This window comes from Nelumbo lutea, chromosome 5 (assembly GCF_056320005.1).
Source record: "Nelumbo lutea isolate HS-2025 chromosome 5, American lotus-T2T, whole genome shotgun sequence".
NCBI classification, from domain to species: Eukaryota; Viridiplantae; Streptophyta; class Magnoliopsida; order Proteales; family Nelumbonaceae; genus Nelumbo; species Nelumbo lutea.
This window is the reverse complement of record NC_142688.1, coordinates 26,183,447-26,209,207: the sequence shown is the minus strand read 5'-3', so window position 1 is coordinate 26,209,207 and position 25,761 is coordinate 26,183,447. Positions and strand designations below refer to the sequence as shown.

General features: G+C 37.8%; 1 protein-coding gene across 1 annotated transcript; it reads left to right on the top strand.

The window, feature by feature from the left end:
* Positions 1-1,398: 1,398 nt before the first annotated feature.
* LOC148851178 (uncharacterized) lies at positions 1,399-25,110 on the top strand. Its single transcript, XM_088945274.1, has 16 exons — positions 1,399-2,220; positions 2,455-2,516; positions 2,611-2,678; positions 7,014-7,135; positions 9,672-9,777; positions 10,408-10,459; positions 10,540-10,657; positions 10,785-10,815; positions 10,931-10,954; positions 11,058-11,182; positions 13,481-13,562; positions 20,446-20,568; positions 20,702-20,755; positions 20,852-20,921; positions 22,282-22,315; positions 24,507-25,110. Exons 1-16 carry the CDS (start codon positions 2,022-2,024, stop codon positions 24,845-24,847), a joined length of 1,611 nt encoding a protein of 536 aa, XP_088801400.1. The 5' UTR covers positions 1,399-2,021; the 3' UTR covers positions 24,848-25,110.
* Positions 25,111-25,761: the final 651 nt, after the last annotated feature.

Sequence of the window (25,761 nt, the reverse complement as noted above, 5' to 3'; positions counted from 1 at the left end):
AAACATTAATATGAAATAAGTACTTATTTAATATAATTGGATGTTAAATACAAATAAGTTCTTATCCAAATAAATATTTATTTTTAAACACTTATTTTTAATATAATCACTTCCAAACATGTCCTTGCACCATCGCAGTATCTTAGGTGTTATTTATTTATTTATTTTTGCCGGAGAGCGGGGATAAGTATGGATGTTTAAAGCCTGTCCCGACACATTATGCAATTTATTCGGAATCTCCGAAACGTGACGGATAAGTCCGTAGGTAACGACTCAACACGTTGCGGGTATCTCGTCTCCTAACCTCGAATCCCTGTGATCACTCCTCAGTACATGTCGTCCTGCCTTAAACTGGCGATGAGAGTTTTGACACCTCTCATCAGTCACCACTCGTCAGTGCGCTGGGCTCGAGAACAGCATATTCGCGTGGGAAGATGGCGGGAAAAATAATCTGTCGACGTCTCCGCCTGGGCTGTGTTTGGTTTAAGGTGAGAGACGATCTCGATGGAAGCTTTATGCAGGACTACCATCACCAGGCTCTCCATTCTCCACTGTCCTTCTCGAATAGAAATACTGAAATAGAATGGCCGTAAGTTGAGGGAGCACTGCACAGCTGGCGATATTTATGAGTAAGGACTGAGTCAGACAGATGGGTTGGTCGCCTCGTCTCGTCGTATGTGCTTGGCGGAGAGCTGTACTGACCCAAGCCTTCCCCTGCACATGCACTTACCATATGTATTTAAGTCAATGAGAGACCCCCGGACTCAGTCCTACGTGGATCTGGATCTCCACCCAAAATCCAAATTATCCATGTCCGTGATTTTTAGCATCATCTCCAAGCTTTGATTCGATGCTACTGCCCTATTTGACTTAGGCAGTGTTTTGTATGACTTTCCTTTATTTTTGTATGACTTAGGCAGTGTTTTCTGAGGCTGATTTGTACTTCTCCCTTTATATTATTATGTTTATCCTATATATATATACATCTATCTATGTTCTGTCAATGCAATGTCTGATGACACTTAATTGTCAATAAACTATTGAATAAATACTTTCTTGAATTTTGAAGATAAATCAAGTATATTTAATAAACGTCAGGTATCCCAAACACGTATTTACTCAAAGGTCAACTGTCGCTGCTTTTCCGTATCCCATAAGGCCCCACTTAGTTGAATCATGGGAACGTAATTATGTGTCAAATGATAGATCGAGGGCTATGGTTCTTCTAAATCAAATCCAAACAAGACTAATCCAGCAGTGAATCAACGGATTCTGAGTCAAATTTTGATACACGGAATTTATAAAGTAAGGTAATTCATCACTGGGAAACCAAATCCAACAAAGCCATGGATCAAGCATCAAATAGCGAAACGAAATCCATCTAGGGTTACAAATTTTGGAAATCATGGCCATTCACTAGGGACCTATGTGTAAGAGGCTTACGTGGTGTTTTCTCATAGGTTGAGGATGTAGAGGTTGGAGCTACCCCGATGGCCCAATCCCCGGGAAATCGAACACGAAAAGATGAAAATCTGAAAGAAAGTGACTCGAGTCTGACGACTCCGACTCCGTAGTCCGGCCGCCTCAGTCCAAGGGAGAAAAAAAAAAAAATGAAGAAACAAAGAGAGAAGTAATGGGAGAAGAGAAAAAGGGAAATGGATTGAAATCTGTTGGCCATGTCATTGACACTAACAAATACCTACAAACGCAACATTCCTCTCCGTGGTTTATGATAATTTCTTGTATGTTGATTTAACCTCTTTTATTTATTTATTTATTTAAGGTTACTGCTTTGTTTCAACGAGGGTTTTTCTTCCTCTCGGAACTCAGAAGGCAGATCTAGGGCCAATCCTTTCTCTCCCTTTGGCTAGCCGTTTTCTCCTATTTCCCGCCGCTTTTCCACGAACGTTATCTCGTCGGACTTCCGTTCACTTGCTGTTAGTTACATCATTTTTTTCGGCTTTTGTTTCTCCGGGTTTTCTTCTTGTTCTTGTTCTTTTTTTTGTTGGTCTGGGTCAAAAATGTCTGTTGCCGAAGCGGAGACTAACACGGGACAGGAGGAGGAGAAGGTTGTAAAGGGTGGAGAGCTGTTGTTTTGCGGCGGAACTAATTGGGATACCATTGGCCGTAAAGGAACTCCAGCTGATGGGAACTTGGTTTCACCCACTCGCTTGCGGCCTCTTGTTGGTGTCGACATTCGTTTTGTTGCTTCGGGTTGCAGTAAGTTTTATTTATTTTGTTTTTTATTTTCCCTTTCTTTTTCGAAACAATCGTGCAAACGTTGGGGTTACTTGTCTAATGTTGTTGCGGATGCAGCTCTGACTGTCAGGATCTTTCTTGGTTTTCTGTTGTTTTGTTTCTTTTGTTGTTGATGATAAGCGGACCCGTTAGTGCAGAATATGCTGTTATCTTTCTTACTTCTGAAAGAGCTTATATTTCTTAATCTCTCCGCAGCGTCTTGTCACTGTGTGGCTTTGGATGTTGAAGGTCGTTGCTACACTTGGGGCCGAAATGAGGTATGAGACGAGATGCTGAAATATAATTTATTTCTCTCTCTCAAACGTAAATTTTAAACCTTTTTCTTCAAATTTATCATCCGAGGGTACGCAGAAGGGGCAGTTGGGACATGGAGATACGCTTCAGCGTGATCGACCAACAGTTGTGTCTGACCTATCGAAGTAAGCTGCCTTTTTCTTAGTTTGAGGTTATTTATATTCTTTTGTTGCTTAGGCTCTTTACTTGTCTTGGAGATGGTGCTTTCTTCATTATCGAGGAATTTTCTTCTCTTTTTGGTAATGCGTTGCGGCCCTTTCGATTCTCTTCCTCCATGCTGCACACGCCATGAATCATTAGCTGGTTGAATGCAATCTGCCTGGTTTTCAGGTTATTCTGATTATCCTCTTATAAGGTTGTGGTTCATACTAGTTGGTAGAGTTAGTTTGAAACGTTGGACTTGCAATATGTGGTTGCCAGGTTGAAGATGGTTCCTAATTTTTTATAGCTTCCCTGTGACGGGGTAGTTCAAGAACAGTCCATTAAGTGCCAAATGATTTTACCTAGAAAATATAGACACAAACGCAAACGAAATATAAAAAGCACATTCCAATTGTGGCGGCCCTCCTCAAGAGCAATTGTTCAAATTCATTTTATCTCTTACATTTCTAGCCATACGTCATAGCATTTACAGAAATAATAAGCTGCGTCCTGTCCTACTTTCCTTTCCAAATATGTTCATACCTAATATTAACTATAATCAAATCTTATCTAAATCTAGGCCAGTTTGAATCTAAATCCACCTAGATTTATTTACTATTTTATTATAACTTAACATATACAAAAGCTTGATCACTATTTCCTAATAATTAAGGATCCTTTATCCTCTTTGAAATCAATATTGTCCCCAATTCCATGAATCTTGATAGCTATCCCTTGTGATTGGTATGATGGATCTTGTTAATATAAATGGGCCAAACAGGTGATGTCCTTTTGGAGTAACCTTTTAAGGTACTTGTAGAAACCCATTCCTTTTCACTTGTCCACTTTCTTCACCAAAATGCTGGGCCACAAGATACCCATAGATATGGTCTCCCATCTTTCAGATGACAGATCTTCTATTATGACTGCCTACTTGTAGAAACTATGCTACTTGGATATGGATGTTGATTATCACTGTGATTGCAAAGAAAATAAGGAGGAATGAGAGTGCAAGATAAAGGAAACTAAGGATTTTTTGTTGTTTGCTTATTCATAGACAATCAAAAAGAAAGTTGCAAAAAAGATAAAAAAGAAAATCATTTCTTTTCTGATCCCATTTTCCAAACAAAACATTAAGATGATTCATTCACTTGTTTGTTAATTTAGATTATGATATTCTAGTTTACATTACCTTTTGCAGTAATGTATGGTACACCTCAACAAACTTGCTGAGGGCTTTGTTTTTTTTTTTTTTTTTGTCAAATTCTCTGAATCACCAACTCTTGAAGGTTGAATCTTTTCTCAGCAAGCTGCTTTGTCCATCCTGCTGGTTGAACCAGAAGCAAGCTTTGCATTCCTTTTCACTTGTCCAGTTGGGCCACAAGATACCCATAGATATGGTCTCCCATCTTTCAAATGACAGATCTATTATGACTGCCTACTTTTGTTGTGTCTGATTGCATTCCTCTTTTCAACTAGGAGATAAGATTATTTCAGACAATTCAATTTTTCTTTTTCTCTTCATTATTCGTAACTGGGTTATGCTCTTCTTTTTTTTTTTTTTCTATTCAATTCGATTAGATTGGGCAATGTTTACTGTTTAGCAATTCCCAAAGTGGTAACTTTGAGCCAGATAAAGAGAGACATGCAAGACTCTGTTTTGTGGACAGGAACCCAGAGGAGGGATTGAATGGTTCCTTGCACAGAACAAAGCATTGATTTGTTTGTTTGCCAATAAGAAAATATTATATTACCATACTTTGGACCATAAATGTTTAATTTCTAATCATAAAAGGAATTTATCCATAATAGCTTAGATGCATTCCTTTATTAATAGGTACAAAAGGAGAAGTAAAATTGTAATAATATACATAAGTCTACTTTGCATGATGTTAAAGGAGCATTATTGTCGCTTTTGAATTGCATACATTCCCCTCTCAGCCACTGCTCACTGGTTGCCATGTTTTTTTTTATTGTTGTTCGCAAGTCCATTTAAGATAATACATGCCCAATTTGTCAAAGATTAACGTTGGAAAAACAGAAGGAATTTGGTGCGTCTGATGCAGATCCTATACCTGTACATTAGAGTAGCAACATAATCTCTAAGAAACTCTTCAGTAATGATTGAATCAGGAACACTATTTTCATTTGGTTAATCTGCGAGTTTAGGTTGGATAAAACATCCCTTTAAACCAAAGAGAAGGCCATCATTAGGTACATACGTGAATTTGTAATGGAATATTGATACTGATGGCCTCTCCAGAGGTTTAGTGACCTGTAGTGGTGGTTTCTTGAACCCGGGTTCATACATAGGCTCCACCTTGGTAAATATAATAGCATACTTATATTGTTAACTACAGAATTTCTAGCTTAACTGTTGCCAATTGGTTGCATTCATAATTTAATATGGCATTCAACGGAACAGAATGACAAGACAGGCTTCATGTAGCCGACTCCATGGTCCCCATATAGTTGGGATAAGGCTTGGTTGATGGATAATGTTGACAATTGGTTGCTGTAATTTTTCTTTAATTTCTTTAATAGTAGCCCATTATTTGTGGTGTATTGCCACCAGAACACTATCAAGTTAGCATGCAATTAATGTACCAGAAAAAACAAGTAAAGAGAAATTTAATAGTAGAAGGAAATGCCCATTTCAAAGGTGGACCACCTTATGAGGACTAAAAATTCCTTTTGGATTTCCTAAAACACCAACTTTTTGTTGGTAGTTATTTCCAAAGTTTTAGTTATTTTGTAACAATTTGTTATGTGCCTTAGGAGAATTCACCCCTAAAAGCTAGCTGTTAGAGGGAGGGAACCCAAGCACATATATATCTTACAACAGCATCCCATACTACCGATGTGGGATACCTCACATTAGCCATCCCATACTACTATGGGACAAATGGATCGTAACAGAATTCTTATTATTTAATTCCGCTACTTATTCTTCCCTTTTTAGATGGTAATAATGGTATACATCTAAAATCTATGTTACTTTTTGTTGTTAGAAACTAATTATTTATTGTTCAATGTTTTGATGTGCTATGTGTCATAATGAATTATTAGATTAACTTTAGCTAATTACCTGTGTTTGAAGAATTTAATGGCAAATGCCCTGGGGTCCCAGCCTCCTAGACACTTTCCCAAAACCAGCACCACATTGAACTCATGCAAAATAGCCAGCATATGACATACAATTTGTGGAATGATGAACACAACTTCCTTTTGTTTAGCGTTTTCAATGCTGATTTATGATAGTGAGATATTTATTTGGTGCTGTTGCAATGCATTCTTTTGGTTTGTGGAGCTACTTAAGGGAAGCTAAGTAGGCAGCTTAATGCTTTTTGTTCTGCTGCTTAGAACTAAAGCCATTAACTTGGCTTATTTTAGTTGCTTCATGCTGAATTGTCCTTTTTGCAAAGGTTGGGTGTATTTGGAGGTAGTGGTACAAGGTTATATTTGAAGTAAAGCATTAAAGTAGCGGAACAGTTGTTGCTAACTTGCTATCATTTGTTCCATAATGCAGAATGGTCTATTATCCACTTAGATCTATCAACAGATCAGGTTTGAGCTGGCTGGGGGTGGTGCTGGTCCCAACCATATGATAGTATAGTCAGATCTGGTCCGAATTAAGACCCCATATGGCCTGTAAATTACAGGCCCATAATTGACGCCATTGTTAATTGGACCTAATGGGTCTGACTCAATGGGACTGGACCATTAACAAAGGCCTAAACTGTGATATTTTTATGATTAGCCAAAATAAACTTGATGGTAGATCTTAAAAGCCCTAATTCAACAATAAACACGTCAACTGGCAAGTTCTGACATTATGTGAAGGTATTATTATTTTAAGAAAGACAAACAAATCCTAAAGGTAGGGACAGAATGATGATACACTTTTGTTGCATTGGGTCTTTATTGGTTTGGTACATGGTGGGCTTGGTACTGACCCAATTATTATTCATGCTCAATAAATAGATCCAGAACTTACCCATCACAAAGGGGCCCTCTCTGAGACCTTGTATAATGTAGTGTTGGATGGGTTTGTGATTGCTAGGTTTACCTGTCAAATGGACTGGCCAGTGGCCACTTCATATGAAGTTGTGGATAATCTGTTCACCAGTGATAAGTTTTAGAATTTTAGTTTACTTTTAATGCTGCAAGTGTTGACCAGTAGTAATTTTGATGCATTATTGTTTTTTTTCATTCTTTCTGAGGTGAAACAAACTCACCTCCTTCTCTAACGTGCACTTTCCTTCAAGAAAATTGTCTGTTATTATAAAAAGTCTAAATTAATTTTGTTATTGGTGTAGATATAAAATCATCAAAGCAGGAGCAGGAAGGAGCCATACAGTGGTAGTAACTGAAGATGGAATCTCCTTCTCTTTTGGCTGGAATAAACATGGACAGTTGGGTTCTGGTTCAATAAGGAATGGTAGGCCTATTGATTAGAAAGTTTGATCCACTAGATCATGTGTATTCCTATTGGGTCTTGAGCATCACAGGATATGTGCTTGCGGATGAAACTTTTGGTGTTTTGTGTTTTGTATAACAGGCTAATGATTACATGTAAAAATAGGCCCACGAGTGATTTGTTATGTGATCACAAGCACAGCTGTTCTGTTGCTTCTATCTTGGTCCATTCTCCTGCTTTGTGAGTCCCTGCTGTTTGCCAAAATTATTTTGCTTGCATGTATTAGTTTTTTAGTCTTGTCAATTAATGGTATCCAAATCAATGATCGCTATGATGTGATCACTCATTTTCTGTAAGTCTGCCAACCATCTGGATTTAACTCTGCTTTGTTGAGCTCAGTTTCATCTTTTCTTTTTTTTTTGATAATAAAAAGGAAAAAAAGGAGATTAGTATAACTGTACAGTAAAAAGCGCACCAGTACTTAGATATAATCCTTGCCTGCCTGACTGCAACGTTAGTCATCAGCTTTGAAACTTTATCTCTCCTCTTCCCCTACTATGATCATCTTCAGCCTTTCTTCTTTTCTCCCCATTTCAATATCTATAAAGGCCCTTCTTGTGAACTCCCCACCACTTCAGAAAAACAATCCTAAGCTCTACTTACCAACCCTAACATTCCTATCAGCCAAACTCTTGATCTCCACTCTTCCTCCCTTCTCCTTCTAACCGACTGAGAGAGCCTCATCAACCCATTTGTCTACCTCATAGCTCCCTTTTCCTTTTCCTCAACCCTGAAATTAACATTAAACTTTCTTCAGAGGCTTAAACGAGGTCAACAGCTGAAGCTTTGTCCCACCTAGATCTTGAAACTCAATTCCCCTCCCCTCAACAACCTCATTATTCATAATTTTGACTTTGATCCTTTTTTCCTATAGATTATCTTATATCTGTTTGTAGGATTACCAAGACCATCTTTCAGACTTTCAGTCTTGAAAAAAAATTTTAGTTTCATGGACAATGTGAGGTTTACAGCAAACCCGGGCTTTCTTCAACACCATCGAATTGCCATTGGCATCATTGTTGGTCGCAATCTTTCTTTTCCGACCCAGTTCAATTCCAAGCTTTTCCAATTGGAACCTCTAGATTCAAGTAATCATTGCAACCTTCCTGCAAATCACTTTCTCCCTTATTCTCATGTCCTTTGCGCAGCAAATGTCTCCTGAAAACTTGTCTTCACCCCTTTGAGGAGCCTCCCCTCCTCTCCATCCCATCCTACAACTCGTACCCCCCTACAACTCCCTCCACTTCTACCACTCCTCTCTTTTCTCCCTTTTCTCCCTCCCTTCTCCTTCTAAACGTTCAGCAGCTTGATATGTTGAGATTGTGCAGCCTACTTGTACCTCTTCAGGTTGAATGTTAACCAAGAAATATCCAAAACAAATCTCAGTTGCCAGACTGGCAATCAAGCTCCAACCTTTTTTCTTCTCAATGCTTTCAATGCTCTGCACACCTGAAATGGCCATCTGCTCGCAGCTATCAGAGCTTTGGTGCTGTTTAGAGCCATCCTGATCATTCACGGCCCTCCAAACCACTTTCTTCTTTCCTCTGCAATCGTATCTAGCTACCACCTAAACCCATTCCTCATCCTTCTTGAGACTTGTGAGCACCTCTTCTCTTTCTCCTCGGTTTCAAGTTGTAGCTCTAGGATTTGGCTTGGATCACAAGGGGCTTAGGTGCCATGCATGGGTTCAGTCCCACTGAAGTTTTGATGGACTTGCCTCTTCACTGTTTAGATGCTACACTGTTTTCAATGATAATACTAAAATAAAATGCAATATATTGCATTTAAAGATATGGCCTGTTTATATCTTAACTTTATTTTTTGTCACTTGACTGGAAAAAATGAAGAATAAAGAAAGTAAATTGGAGTATCACATACTTCAGGAAACTAAAGAAGTAAAAACTTCTTGTCATTGGTTTCATCCAAAATTGATCAACCAAATCTCGTGATAAATACTGTATAATTATCAGTTGTTTAAAGAAAACAATCTTACCTCATCAAAATATATCTCTGCCAGTCTGCCCTTCACCTGGGTTGCCACGCCATTGGAAGCATGCTTAACAAGGAAAGATCATCCTCTTTGGATACAGATGAGACAAGGGATGTAATGTTTACATTATGTTGTCTTGGTGGTAGTGGGAACAATAGTGACAGACAATGGAGAGAAAGCATTCAATGATTTATTTTGTTTTTTTTTTCTGTTGTATTGGGTACGAGTGGAGAATCTTTGTTAGGATGCATAGGAGGCAGTGTTAAGATTGGTCTGTGAATGATTTCTTATTTTGGTCATGTTGGTTTCTATTCTACTTGTTAATTTAACATGGTTAGTACATCTTTATTACCATACATAGATGACTATAGCTTTTAATAATGGGCTTACTCTAGGTCGGCTTTAGAAGTTTGGTTTTCATTTTTCTGTCTGGTTTCTGTATTGTGCACATCCTGGTAAAGCCATGTAACTTGTAATTTAATGTCATCTCTGCTTTAATTTCTGTAGAAATTGAGCTATCTCCTATCCGCTGTCTGGTGTCTGAAGTTACAAATGCTGTTTGTGGTGCTGACTTTACTGTGTGGCTATCTTCTATCCAAGGATCTTCTATACTGTATGGTTTGTAGATTTCCTTCAGTTTTGTTGTTTTTTATTGTAAGTTGTTGGTCTGTTCACAAAATGGTTTGAACTGATCCAATTCAACTGGTCAACCCGATTTGGTTGGTTCTGAAAAATGGTCTGTCAGTTTCGAGTTGAAAAAAATGTACAATCTGATCCTTAAATTTGGCTATGGTTTATTATATCACAAACCGAATGTTACTCAATATTAGTGGGATGTCAAGCACAATTTTCATTATGAAAGTGGATCCCATGGGTCCCACAATGTTAACTGAATATAATTTCTCTCATCTGACACATACACAGATCAATTATAAAAAATAGAATACTGAGATGGTAATTCCTACGGCAGCCTGTCTTGTTATTTGAAGTTTTTAGTTTTGCCAACCGATTAAACCGACCAAATGCATTCAAAATCAGTTTAACAGAACCGTTTCATAAGCATAACGGTCAGTTGCGATTAGTCAAATAAGCAAACTGACAGTGTCAGTTTGGTCGGTACAAGTAAATTAAACCGAACTGAACCAACCTGTGAACGGCCCTACTGCAATTTCCTGGTTACGTTTTTGAAGTTCCTAGTTGCTTGGTTTGCTTGCTTACTTTTAGACTGCCTTTTGTCTTTCAGAACTGCAGGTCTTCCACAGTATGGCCAACTTGGACATGGGACGGATAATGAGGTACAAAGGTTTGGATTATGATTCCTTTTGTTCTATGTTTGTCTTTTGCTTGGAATACTTAAATAATGTTGTCTTTGTAGTACAATGCCAAAGAAAGCTCAGTAAGACTGGCATATGAACCTCAGCCTCGACCAAGAGCTATTGCTTCTCTTGCAGGAGAAACCATTGTCAAAGTTTCATGTGGAACAAACCATACAGGTTATTTCTCCTTTCCTTCCCTCTGTTTTCCTCTGTCTTGCTCATTTTGGCTTTCATCCCATGTGGTTGGATGCTTGATTGTTTCATTTCATTTTTCTTAACACCCACTATTGTTTATGGAAGCCAGTTGCTGTGGATTCAAAAGGATTTGTGTATACGTAAGCATCTGTTTCATTTCTTTAATTTGCCCTGGATTAGTTTTGGTTGATTGACAAACGATGGACAAGTTCCATTGAAGTAATTAATCCTTTTTCCTTCATGCTGCATGTTCAGATGGGGATTTGGTGGCTATGGAAGGTTAGAATCTTAGCAATTGTTACTTCTTGTTTGTCATTCTTGTATTTGTTTTTATTTGCGGTCATTTTTCATCAAGCATGTAACCATTTAGTTGGTGATATAGGCTTGGGCATAGAGAACAGAAGGATGAATGGGTTCCTCGTCGTGTTGAAGTCTTTCAAAGGCAGAATGTTCTCCCTCCTGATGCAGTGGTTTCAGCTGGTTCTGTTAGTTCTGCATGCACAGCTGGTATTGCTTTATTTCTTCTGTAGGGTTGATGTGATTGTCATGTCTTTAAAAGTCATCAATTGTGCACTAATGTATCCATTGTTTTATTTCTGGTATCCTTTCTATATATCCTACTCTTTGGTTTTGTTCTTTTTTGGTAATTGTTAGATTTTATTGATTATGAGAAATGAATGATATGTACGTCAACAAACTTCCATCTGAAAGTTGCACCCAGCTCTCTTGATAGGTGAACAATCTCTTGTTATATTCCTGTATTGCCATGATCCTTGTTTGGCATGCTTTAGGGGAGTTAGTTATGATGATTTCTTGATTCTAAGAATTAATTTTAAGTTTGGATGTTCAGAGCTTACTGGAACAATTTTTTTGATCTCTTAAAGCTCATTCTGAGAATTATTCATAAAAAAAAGGCTCATTCTGAGAATTGATATTGTTGAATGATGCATCTTTGGAGCATTCTGAGTCCGAGTGTCTTCTTCCCCAAACTCAACCCTTGTACAACAGCCAGTAGTTTCTGAATTGATGGAATACCCTATACATGTAGGACATGTGAAGATGACTAAAATGTCCCCATTACTTCTTTTGTTCCTTTAATGCTGAAAAGTTTGAGCTTGTTAACTCTAAGTTTATTTTGCCATAGTTTTTATGCTACTGTCGAGTCTTTTTCATCTCAACTGAGCTAAAGTTGCTATTTTTACAGCTTGGTTTTTCTATTGCAGGAGCAGGATTTTACAGGAAGTCCTGCCCATTGCTGGATTGTTCACTCGTCCCTGTCCCTCAATTTCACTCAAAGCTAGTTGAATCATTTAATCTGCATTAGTGAATGCTAAATTGCTTAACTCAGGATGGTTCATACTTAGCTGGCATAGATATATGATGAAGTATGTTCTGGAATAATATTCCAAGTGGGTGGAGACTGGAGAGTAGTAGCCCTATGGGTTGGTAGGGAATAATAACACTCTAGTCTCATGAAGCTCCTTATTTTTATGCTTCTGCCTATTAAACTTCTAGTGGCATTTTTTGGATTATAGTTTTCTTTATTCTGGCTTCAATATTGTTTTTCCTTGGTTTTGATATCAAAGTAAACTCCTGTGATTGCTCCTGTTACTGGATGTAACATTTTTTACCACTTTTAATGGAATTAAAATAATGTTGCATCTAGTTGAAATTCATCATTTTGGGTTAATTGATGTGTCCTGTATGCTTTTTCATGATCACTCATTTAAAACATTTCAATTATCTTTCTTTGTTTTCTTTTTGAATGTCTGATTCAGCTGTAAAAGTTGATTCATATTTGATTTTTTAATAATTCATTGAACAATAGGGGGTTGTTTCTACTGATGGTGAAAAGAGCTCTTCTAACTGCTTCTTGACTGGCCTGCAATCCAAGCAGGGGCAGCAAAGGCAGGTTCTGTTGAACTGTGGGAAGGTAATGGGATTGGTTTCATGTATAGCCCTTGCAAATATAACTTGGCCCTAAGGCTTTGGGTTGGGGTTCTTGTGACAACTTTCTGTCATATAAAATTCTGTTCATTAGGAGAAATTAGCTGAATATTGCCCCGAGATGATTCTTAGATAAAGTCGCTTGTAGATGTTGTGTAGCAGCAGTCGCAGAACAAGTAGATCGGATGTGTAACCTCAATATGAATTCTTGCAGTCTGGAAATGATGGGAAGTAGGTGGCAGGGAATGTGCTGGCCCCATGATATCCCTCTATTTTATTTGGGTTATATTTTGTATGTTGCATGCATATTTTCTCTTCTTTCCAAATGTGATATTGTGATGTCTGGACTGAGTGGTCTTTGTCAATGGTGGTTTTTATGGATTTGAGTCTTCCCAGTTTGGCGATTATGTTTCTAATTTGGTAATTGATATTATTTTATGCATTTGATGTTCTTAAACCGTGGACAAGAAAATACTCCTTGGAATTATGTAAGAGATATAATAGTTGACATTGTATTGTCTTAGGATATGGGATGGCATATTTTGGTGAAGTAGCAGTTAAATTTTGTTTGTTACATTTATTTGAAAAGTATGATAGGCAGAGCTGGTATTTTTTTGTTGGTAAGGGTTGGACATTTTTTCTTCAGAGGTCATTGATAAACATGCATTTTTTTCTTTAATCTGTTCTGCTCTAATTTGCTTTGTCTTTATTTTATTGATCTTTTGTATAATGTTAGTAATGTGGTTGATTCCCAGCTTTACTTTTTGTTATTAATTAGTGTTACTTTGTTTGCATTGAGTTTTAATATTTATTTTCTATCTGTTTGGAATTTATAATTACATCTTTTTTCTTTGCTAGGTGGAGGGCAATTGTATATGTGGGGCAAGATAAAGAACACTGGTGATGACTGGATGTACCCTAAGCCTGTTATGGATTTAAGGTTGTCTCTGGTGTCTTAACTTGTTTACATTTCCTACATTACTGGCCTTATTTCTGTTGTGTAGGGTTGATGTGGCTGATCCGAAGTTTAAACTGTCCACCAGGTTGGGACATTCTGATTGGTCACTCAATCTCACAGTTCCCATCTGCGCTATATCTTTTATTAGTGATTTCACAAACTGATATTAGCCATTGAAGATTTAATTATTTTACTATGGAATTTGGGAAAAGAGAGTATTTTTGATTTTTTTTTGGTATGAAATTTACCTTATTTTTAGATGCTGATGCAAGGAACCTGTGGGGCTTGTTTGGGCTCCCGTGCTACTTTGTCATGGTTAAGATTCCTATTTCAGTTGGGGTCCTCACTAAATAACTCAGTAGCATATCCACTCTCATAGTTGGCATTCCATGTTTATCATTATTTGATCAGCATTGGTGTGTTTGTGATTTTATTTAGCTATCTTATTGTTATTTGGTTTTTTTTCTTTTAATCTTTGTTTGCATTTGAGGCTGGTTTCTAAGATCTTTCTTTTTGGTAGCACAGCGCCACAGCTAGCACCTATGTTTAGAAAACCGGGGGGGGGGGGCTTGTGTCAATCGTGAGAGGTTGGGGTTGGTACAAGGCTGGTTGCCCGATTTAAAGAATTTCAACTACATTGGACTCAGGCCAATTCGAAATCTAACAGTTTGTTGACCCAACCTTACCCAAGTTTTGTCCCTTAATGTGAGGATTCCTGGTCCATTTCACAGTTTTGGAAGGATTGCTATAACAAAATTCATTCAACACTTCATCTTCACTAACCTCCAAGTGAAAGTGCACATGGCTATTTATGGAGGCAAGTGATGTCCTTACAAAAGAAGCTCTAACCCTAACTTGTTTCTAAACCGACCTAATGAAATGAATAAGCATCGTTTTAGGATATGTTGTTTGGATATTCAATTAAAGCTTGAGTCTAGATTCAATCAGGGGCTGAGTTTAGAGGTCACTTGCCTTGATTTTTATTTAATTAGTTGGTGATTCTTTTGTTCTTTCACTAGGGATGTGTTGAATCACTTCCCTGAATAAAAATGTGTTAAAAAAGTGCAGCATTCTGCCTTCACATAAATTTCGTTAGAGTTCAAAAAAAATGCCACTTAGTGATTGATTATGCCTTTTTAGACAGCTTATGTTAATCAATTTGTTTTTGATGGAGTCACAAAAATCAAATATGTTGTTTTTGGGTAAGCAATCAAATTATAAATATTCTGAGATCAATAACTTTGATTTGATAATGGTAAGGATTTCATAAGTGAAAAAAGAGGGAGAGGTTGACTCCAATAAAAAGTACTCAAATGAGAGAATAAGAACTCCTTACAATGCCAAATTCAACATTAGTCCACCTGTCCTGCAAAGGATGCATTGAAAATAACACTGTTCTGGTGATCTCTATAATTTTCCAATTTGAAAAATTCAAAATCTTTGATGGCTAGTGCCCACCATGTGAGGATGCCCTCAATTCTTACATTAGATTTAATAAATGATTTTTGTCATTCCACTTGTTCTCGTAAATTCTTCATTTCATCTCTTTCCTCTTTTTCCAACAGGTAGTAAGTGGAAGTATATTCCATAGAATTTTGCCTCTGATACAGTAACAGTATCCCTTCTGCTGGCAATGTGGAAGTGGTGTTGGCAGATCATCCAGGATAACTTACAATCTTCTAAATGATTTCAGAAAATGCATCCAAACATGCCCAAGAGAAATGACAATGGATCGGGTGTTGACTAACTTGGATTTGCCACGTAAACAACACCCGTTGTCCAATGCTAGCTCTTTGTTGATAACATTAATACTAAGAATCTTATCAGCTGTAATTTTCCATACAAAGAAAGAGGCCTTGGATGGAACCTGAAATACTTTAGGCTTTTCACTAATTGATCATAAAAATATTTGACAAAAGGAAATCCGAGTTGTTCCCCTTGCATATTCTAATATCTTGAGCATTGGGCTGGACATGGACCTTGCTGAGTTGCTTCCAAGAGTACCAGAATGAAGTCTGCCTCCGAATTATTTAAGGAGTAATGTAAATGTGTCTCCATAGCACCTGGGCATGATGATGCCGTTTTATTCCCTAATAGTGGCCTCCTTATTTTGAGTAAGACAAAATAAGCTTGGGTGTAGGAGGCATAGGGGCTCTATCCCCACGCCAAGAATCTTTCTAAAAGATAATTGCACTAAACAGAGGTGCTCACCTTGTAGTTTCAACAAGGCTTGGGGCTTCTTTGATGATGGATATGGCATTGAACAGCAGAATGGAAAAGGAGGATTCATGTTGCCGACCCCATAGAGTTAGGACAAAGTTTAGATGATGATGATGGACATCACTTGCACCAAGATTATTCGAAAGGAGAATCCTATCACTGAAGTGCCTACCTTGAAGCATTCTCTTCACCCCCTGTTTCAGCCTTTGCAAAAACCTACTTAAAGCCTCCACAACAATGCTAAATGGGAAAGGGGATATAGGACTATCCATATTGCCCTGCCACAATCCCCTTTAGCCTTCGTTATTAGCGTATGTAGCACCATTTGTCATACTTAACAAGATTGGTTATGAAATGCACACTTGCATCCATTCTCTGACTTCTCTCCACTTGACCCTAGAAACATTTTTTGAAGCAGTCTTGCTTGGATAGCAGAATTTGGTCAGTCTCTCTCCTTCTGGGTTTTTCACTGGTGCTTCTTTCTACAATGCTCTTCTCCAATCATCTAACATGGCAGGATCCTTGCCAACAAAGGAGGTTTGGTGTAACCTTGTACCCCCCAAAATAAGGGTCTTTTGTTGGGAGGTGGTACTCCAAAAAATCAACACCTTGGATATGTTGCAAAAAAGAAGGCCAAACTACTGCCTTTCACCCCATGTGTGTAGCCTCTGCTTGGCCTGTGATGAGACCATTATACAGTTATCAATATCCTGTTCTTTTGTATCCTTTGCTTGGAATTGGTTTTCTTCTCTCTCTGGATGCAGGTGGACCCCTCCTTTGGATGTAGCAAGACTCTTTCATCCAAACTTCTTTAGATTTCCAATGAAGGGGAGAGCAACAAGAGCATCTGTTTTGTGGTCAATCAGGGAAGAAAGAAACAATAGGATGTTCCAGGGTTTTGAAAGATCTAAGGAGCAAATCATTGATTGCATATCCACCAAGGTCATTCATTGGCTTAAAAGCATCTCCTTTATTTAAAGATTATTCAACTGATGATTTGTTTAGAGGTTGGTACACTGGCAAACTGATGATTCGATGGGAGCTCCTTAGGCAACCCGGGTCCCTCGGGGGTAGGAGGAGCCTTCAGAGACTGGGAGGGCAGAATGGTTGCACTGCATTTTGGTCCGATAGGTGATGGAGACTCTTTGAGGGCAGAGATTATGGCCTTGCTACAAGGTCTAAGGCTGGCTAAATAATGGGGCCTATACCAGATTGGGTAGAAGTGGACTCTAAACTATTAATTGGGTGGTTTCAGTCACTTAAATTGGGGGTTTGGGTACATAGGCAATTCATGAGGGAAATAAACTGCTTAGCAAGGGAGGTTAGGGCATTGTTCAGGTGGACAGGGAGGTCAGCGAATGGACTAGTGGACACCCTTGCAAAGCAAGGAACTTTCAGAGAGAATTTGTTTTGGGCTGTTCTGTAATTAGAAAGCATTTTGTAGGGGTAAACACCCTTAACTGGGTGGTGACAGTGTATTTTCTTAAATCTTCTAATGAAAGTTACCGTTTTTTGATAAAAAAAACATTTTTTGAAGCAGAACAAACACAAACTTGAAATGCACATGTTCATGTTCCTTTTCCATGTCCAACTTATGCAACACTCATAGCATGCATTGTTGATTGTTGAATCAATGCATTCATTAGCAATCAATGAACTCCCAAAATTTGACTCCAATCAACAAAGGCACTCTGTGATGGAGAGGTGATGAGCTGCAATGCCTTCTTTAAATGACTCGCCAATTCCTTTATGATCATGTTGTAGACACTCCCTATAATAGTAATGGGTTGGTAGTCTTTTAGTTCTTTTTTATCTTCCACTTTTGGAATCAGGGAAATGTAAAGTTGAGGACATGCATTTTTATCAATAACACTTAATTAGATAGAAAATATACTTGATAACTCTCACCAATCTTTCTTGAAAAGACAGTAAAACTAATTCGACAATTATATGGGAGAAGGTATTTTTGCTTCAATTTCATGGAAATGACAAGATGAAAACTCTAAATTTATGTAATCAATACATCTTGTCTATAGGCATAGTTGGCTATTTTTGTAGCAAGTCCCTTTACAAGATTATTGTTGTTATCCTGGAAAGTTGTAAAACTGCAGGCATACCAAAACCCCAATGGTTCCTACAAAAGATGTGCAACAAATTGGATGAGGATTTTCTTTCTTCCTTTTTCTTTTGTATTCTGTTATGTCTATCCCTTGGCCCTTGCTAGTTCCATGTATGACCCTCTATATTTGGATGATCTTGAATGTAAACTAGATCCTTTGTTAATTACCTCGATTAGGGCATCTATATTTAGGAGGAAGTGCTACCTTGATTAGGTCAACCCTATCTAACCTATCTGTTTATTACTTGTAGTGTTTAAAATCCAACTAGGTGTAGGAAAGAGTTTAGAGAAGATAATGAGGGACTTTATGTGGGAATTGGGGGTGAAGGTAAGAGGGGTGGATTATAGGTGAAGGTGGAAAGGGGAAGGCGCATGTAGAGATAAAAATAGGGGGGGGGGTGTTGGGAATAAGGAACATATAGAGGAGAAACATTGCTTTTCTAGGGAAGTGGCTGTGGAGAATGCCTCTAGTGAGAGACAAATTATGGACGAAGGTCATAGCGAGTATTCATTGTCTCATGGATAGTGGATGGGGTGTTGCAGCATCGACAAGGACAAATTGAGCCTCTACTTGGAAGGCCATCAATAAAATCCTACCATCTCCTTCCTTTTATCAGATATAATCTTTGCAGTGGCAATGGTATTAGATTCTGGGAACGTATCTGTTGGGATATTCTACTATGAAAGAATAGTTCCCCAAGGAATTCTAACTGGTTCTGGGGTTCGGTTTTAAGGCCTGTCTATCCCCTAAACCAGGTCAGGCCCCGAAACACCCATGTATATGGGGGGGGGTCACTGATACGATATGCATCAACTGATGTGCCCTGATACATTTTGATACATTGAACCTTGCCATTTCCTTCAAACTCGAGCAATGTTGTTGGCTGGGACTTGGGATTGCAGAGGTGTATAAGGAATTCTATGCTTCAAAATGTGATGAGCATGGGAAACAAGATCTATCAAACTTAACTTTGATGGTGGTAGCATGTGGAATCCAGGACCATTAGGAATTGGAGGTGTATTTAGGGATGAAGAAGGGAGAATTATTGCTTTATATTTAGGGGGAGGGTGACTCTCTCAGAGTAGAGGTTTTGGAAATGATGGAAGGTGTGCAAAGGGCAAGGTCTTTGTACATTAGGAAGCTAATAGTGGAAGGGGACTTCGCAATTGGTTGTAAACTGGCTTCATGGTGATGAAGTGAAGATGTGGATCTACAATAATGAGAAGAAAAGAATTGTGGTGGTTAAGAAGGGACATGGATGCATTTATCAAAAAAAAACAAGGGACATGGATGCATTTATCAAAAAAAACAAGGGACATGGAAGTATCCTTCAGCTGGTGTAAGCGTAGTGCTAATTCCTTTGCTGATACATTAGCCAGCCAAGGGGTAGGATGACAATTTCTTTTAGGGGCACAATTGTAATGAAGGGGTGCTGTCAAGGGGAGAAATAAGTTGTTTATCTCTTATTCTTAATGTCTTAACTTTGTATATTTACTCTTTGTATTATACCGTTTTTCTATTTTTAATTGAGGTTTACAGTTATTGATAGAAAAATTACGTGATTAAAGGATGGGCCAAATTTGTTTTTGGTGCAAAAGTTTAAAGAAATTCTCATACTACACGACTCATTCAATCCAACTCCACCTGACCTGACATGTCTTCGTATTTGCATTTGATGTATAAATATTATATCAATGTGTATGTATGTATGCATGCATGCATGCAATCATGCTTACATGCATACATGTACTTGAATATGTATAAACAATTTTATGTTTTAAGGCAAAAATTTTTGAGTGTGATATAAATATTATATTCTCAAAGAACCATAACTTTGTCCTTCTACATATAATAATGCTAAAATTAATGAACCTGTAATCCTCTAATATTAAGTTTAGCAAGATGGAATGTAGATCTTGAGCCATCTCAATCCCAACCTAACCCACTTTGATCCCAACCCAACCTGAAAATGAAAATCGGATTGGTTGGATTTAACAACGTGGGTTGGAATGCTGGATTGTGATTGACCTCAGCCTGACCTAACCTCGCCTGACTTGCAGCACTTGGTGTGGGAAACTCCTTTAGTGGCCTGATTGGGCTTTATTTAGCCCATTAGCGTTCTTTCTAGGACATGGTCCTAACCCACTTATTAGGTTTTAAATGGACTTTAAGTTATTGGATTGCATATGCTTAATAAGCACATTCTTTTTCTTAAAAGAAAAGGTATTACATGTCTAGATGTATTTTATTTGTAAATCTGCTTCCAACATTTCTGAATCCACCATAAGAGAGTTGTGCTCATTAATGATCTGGATAAATATGCTATCTAGGTTCTGGCCACCCCATTTCATGCCTATTGGTATTTGGTGGTTGGTACATTATCATGGCTTTCCTTTCTCATAATGTATACAATGCCAGCTATTATGGATCTCTCTTTGTGTGCATATTTTGCTTTGTTGTGGACATTAGCTGTCATATTTCTCTAACTTGATCGTTTGAATGTTGTCCTTGTGACTCGTTATTAGTGGATGGCATCTAAGGTGCATGGATTCAGGCTCCATGCACCATTTATGTGGAGCTGATGAATCATGTATAAGTTGGGGTCATGCTCAATATGGAGAGCTTGGATATGGTCCCATGGGGCCAAAGTAAGTGGTCCCTTGTGTATACTTGATTACTGCTGATATCCCACTTTCTTTTAGAAATTGTATGTCTCTTTTCGTTTGTACCTTCAATTGTTGTTTCAAGTTTTACTAATAAATGTGCTTTTCCCCACCATAGATCTTCTGCCATACCCAAAAAGGTTGACATCCTGGAGGGTATGCATGTCCTTGGGTATGTCTATTAAAAAAATGCTCCTGCTTCCTTTAAACATATTCCATGTTATTAGACCTACTGGCACAGGATCTAATTGTGGAATTTCTTCTGTAGTGTTGCATGTGGTTTGGGCCATTCTATGGTTATTGTTGATAGAGCCAATGTTGGTGAAAGGCTTGAAGAGGTATGTATGATCAAACTTTCATGCATGTATTTTTCTTGCTTTTGGTCTTTGGATGAGTGTGGAATGTATTGGTTACTTGTGATAGAATACCTGACTGGTCTCAGTTTTTGAATTCTTGTATCTTTCTCTGTGAAGATTTCATTCTACAAAGTACAAACTAGAGGTTGCATTTATAGAATCGTGGGATCTGTAGAGATGGAATTAGTAATTTACAATTGTTATTTAATAATGCTCAATTGTATTGGGAATATAAAATTATATTTCCGATGAACCAGCTTTCATGCACTCATCACACCTAGGCTCTGATTAAATTTCTGCTTCGATGGAACCCATCTGATAAGTTGATGATGCATGGAATCCTCTAGAAGCCCTTATATGGCTTTCCCTCATCTCCATCTAGAGAATTTGTAAATGGCATGAATTTGAACTTGGCCTGATCCTGATCATGTGAAAGTGTGTCTGTGAGGACAGTGGCAGTTGACTGGATATTTTTTTTGTCTTAGTGTAAAATTTAATTAAATAATATGAAGGAGTTTTCTACATGATCTTCCTGAAACCTGAAGTTAGCTTAGTTTAATTTGCACTGGACCTCCTGAAACCTTTTATTCTTAAACTTCACCTTAGGGGATTTAATGCCAGTATGAAAAAACCCTATTGATCCCTTCTTTGACTTGTCCTCTGCTAGATGATTGGACTAGAAATCTTAAAGGTATTATTAAATTATTTTGAATGGTTTGCAGGGCTTATTGTTGACAATTGTTGGGTTGAACATTGAGGGGATCACCCTTGAAACATGACACTATATTGACATGTTTCAGGTGTAGTTTCATATAGTACCTCTGCTTAACCTAGGGCCATTGTGTTTTGGGAACCAGTGATGAACCAAGTGAATTAGAAAGTGTCTGCATGGAAGAACATATCCTTATTTGGGAGAACCAGACTTGACAACTTGCTTTCCTGACTTGATCATATGTTTTCGAAGTCCCAGCTAGAGTTATTAGGAGTATGCAGAGGTTTATTATGCGGAACTCAGAGCTCTCTTTTTTATGAGGGTCTTGCTGTCTGATCATTTTTTATGCTGGATCACTCTTCCCAATCCTCCAGGCTTTGCTCAAGTTCTTTTAGTTGATGCTTTTCCTTAGTTACTGACTACGGGAAAAGGGTTTGTTATAGTATTGATTGTTATGCATGCATGGTTGTGTATGATTCTTTGCTAAAGGGTATTGATGTTGGTGTACTTTTACTGTTTTCGTTTAATTTCTGTCAGTAGTATTTGTCTCTAACACATGATTTTTGTCATTGTTAATTTGTACTTAATTTCTTATAATGGTATTTATCTATAATTTCTGCTTTTTGGCAGCTAAATGTTTATGATGGAAAAACTTCTGCTGAAGGTATGCTTGTATTAAAAATTGCATCCTTGATTCTTCTTTTTTCATTGTCTGTGGAAGTAATGGAAGTTATATTGTAAAAGTGCCGTGAGGATTTCAAGTTTTAGTAAACTAAAACCGAGATGTCTAAGATTTGAAGAGAGCTATATTGTAGGATGGGGAATTCGTGGCATTTAAATATTACAATAGTTTTCTCCTCGCTTTTGAATAAGCACTGCATTATTAGAAAGGCGGAAACTTATCTTACTGCTCAGATGATTAAGTATCCTATTGGGAGTTTGATCTATGATCTGCTTCACATTCAATTATGGCCAAGAAAAGGTGTCCAAGCTGCCAGTGTAAAATGTATCTGTTTGACATGTGGAGATTCTACCAACTTGCCTACCTTCCCAAAATTGATGGTGCTATCACTTGTTTTAGAAACTGCAACAAACAAAGAAGGTTGGAAATATTTGGAATCAAACATTACTTTTGCTCGTCTCTTCATCTTCTCTTATCTAATCCTAACCCCTCCTCAAGGTTGTCCATTTTCTCTTTACTGCAGATAGGAACACAAAGAAAGAATCCAATGAGAGTTAAATCCAGAAGCTCATCACCTATAACCCCTCCTTCACCCCATGAAGCTCACCACCTTAAATGAGTAGGACCCCTATCCTGTCCTGTATAAAACACTCTCTCATGGTTATCCGCACCAATGGAACTCGTTCTCTGTAATAGGTTTTTCCTCATGTCCAACAGCCGAAGGTGGCCTAGCACATCTATACTAATTTTTTTTACATGCCTATTTTGAAAGTGATATAAGTAACCTCATTTATAAGCACCAAGTTCAATTTTACCATTTCAGAATTTTATTGTATTTTAATTTTTTTCTTGATACTGTTCTGCTTTTCATTTCCAGTTTCCCACCTTAAATGGGCAGAAAATTTCTCTTTAAGAAATACAATTGATGGCAGAAAAGATTTCATTCCCATCACTAAAACCATAGTTGTCAGGACGATGCCTAGGCAACAAGGTAACCTTGGAGGCTCGGCTTGCCTAATTGCCACACAGTTTTGGAGATTGTGCTATAAAATATTTATATATTCTTATTTTTTGAGATTATAATTATAAATTGACATTATTAAACCATAGTATTCATGTTGGGTGTTTATATGCTAATTTCTTTTTATTATTTTCTTATTTGTTGGGGTTTAATCAACACTGACATTGCTAAGTGCTTGAACCCTCAAAGACTTCAAAACCTGAACCAATAAGGAAGAACTTAAAATTTATTCATAAAAAAAGGAAGAACATAAAATTTTGTCTAATCAACACATTTTCTCTTTTCTTTTTTCTTCTCATGAATATATTCAATTTCTATACTTCAACATGACGTTTATACTTTTCTTATGATAGTTGTTTATAATTATTAAGGAAATATGGTTATGGAACCTAGGGACCTAGCCTACATGTTTTTTACTTGAAAAAATCCATCGCCTAGGTCATGCCCATCTAGGCAACAAGGTGCCCCTCCCCTGATACCTACCCTTCGCTATAGCCAGCTTGAAAGCTAATGACTAAAACTCAAGGCAGGTTTGGTGTGGAATTTGACCTAAACCCAGAGAATTTTTGAGTAATTTATCATTACAAGTATTCTTGTGAACTCTCCTTTCAGATGATGAATGGTGGTGACTAATATCTTGGTGGCTATAGCGAAGGGTAGGTATCTATAAACATTTTGGTGGTGACTAATATCTATAAACACCTTAGGTGTTTGACTCCGTTTCTTTCTAGGCACCGAGTCCTAGAAGGGCGACTTGTCTTGACAGACTTGACTCTGGTAGCCTTTCTCTACCAAGAAAAGGGGGCCCTGGGAGCCTTGTATGCTCATATTTTAACCTAAATCCCAGAGAGTTTTATTGCTTGGTATAAAGGTGAAAACTTCAGGCTGATAAGCGCCAAAATTTTAAATGCTGGTTTGAGCATGAATTTAGGGTGGCTACTACGCAAAAAATGCATTAGCTACTGGTGAGTATTACAGAGTTTTTTTGGAAGTTTAACTACTGAGAATTTGATTGTTAAATTAATCGGTCGTGTTTAATAGGAAATTTTGTTGTGCTGATGTAACTTTCTTGTATCTAAAATTGTGAATATGAAAGGTTTCTGTTGTAGGAATTAGAATTTCCCATGGAAAGTCTAAATAATCTTGATGCAGGGAGTGCTGAACCCAAAAACACAAGTCCGGCATCCAAGAGAAATATTAAAAAAGGTGGCACCAAAGCTTCTGGCAACTCCAATAAAAGGAAGAAGTCCAAGGATTCTTCAGATTCTGAAGATGAGAATAATATTGACGATGACAGCGATGGTAGTGGGGAGGATGCTAATGGCCAAACAGAAAGATGGAGGCGGGGTGGTAATACTTCTGTCAGAGGACGTGGTAGGGGGAATAAAGGCACTGGGAGTGGGCGGGTGCGGCCTCCTTCTGCTGATGAGAAGAGTTCTAGGCATGGTCGAGGGAGGGGAAAATCGGGGAAAAGAGGGAGGTTTACCTGGTGAAGAGACTCCCTTCGGCCACCCAGAATTCTGTTTTCTCAATGCACAGAAATTTCATTATTTTCCCCATTGGCAGGTATCTGATTTTGGGTTTCCTTTTCCATGCTTTATAATTTCATTGTGTTCAAACACCGACAATTTTATTTCACAAAAATTTGGGGCTTCACTCCCTTGGTGGGGGAGTGGAAGATGGAGTAAAAGCTCTCATCGGCTTTGTATTTTTAGCTATTTACTTGTTTTTCAATCACAAGGCTATAGTTTTATCATGTTTTCAGTTTTGTTTTGGTGCATCCTTTGTTTTACTGTTATTATACTCCTAATTGCATGGAATGAAGTTTTTATTGCGGTGATAATTTCACTTTCTGCACCCTTTAATGGGTTATCCTTTGATGTAGAACTCCCTACTCCACAGCGAAATGCCCTATACGTCCTGTTACAACTAGAAGTACTTTAATGTTTGAAGATGCTTCTGTAGATCAAAATAACCAGTGCTGACTGACTATCGATTCTTTCCTAGCTAGGTCTGGGTTCAAATTTCCTGAGTTCGGCCTTTCTGTAATTTTATGCGTAACATATATCATATTATCCCGGGCTAGTGAATGGCTGGTGTGGGCGGGATAGGGCCTGGTCTTTCATTAAGCTCCAAAACAGATTCTATGTTTGTCCAAATGCGGTCCAAGATTCCCCTTACCAATCCACATTTATATGCACATGCATTGCACGCGGTAGATTGTCATGATAATGATTAAAGTATGAAAAATTAAGAAGAAATTGAAGATAAAATATCAACAAAAATCTGTCTTGGGTTGCCTCTTGGGCTGCCATTTAATATGAATCTAGGTATTCAATGTTTTTGGGTTGATAAAAAAATTAATGAGACCCCAACTCTTGTCATTACCTCAGGCATTCGCTTAGGC

Excerpts from the sequence above, each read along its gene's own strand:
- LOC148851178 (XM_088945274.1), top strand. The coding sequence starts at position 2,022 with ATGTCTGTTGCCGAAGCGGAGACTAACACGGGACAGGAGGAGGAGAAG. Across the intron at positions 2,221-2,454 it reads TTTTGTTGCTTCGGGTTGCA|CGTCTTGTCACTGTGTGGCT; the intron begins GTAAGTTTTATT and ends ATCTCTCCGCAG. Across the intron at positions 9,778-10,407 it reads ATCCAAGGATCTTCTATACT|AACTGCAGGTCTTCCACAGT; the intron begins GTATGGTTTGTA and ends TTTGTCTTTCAG.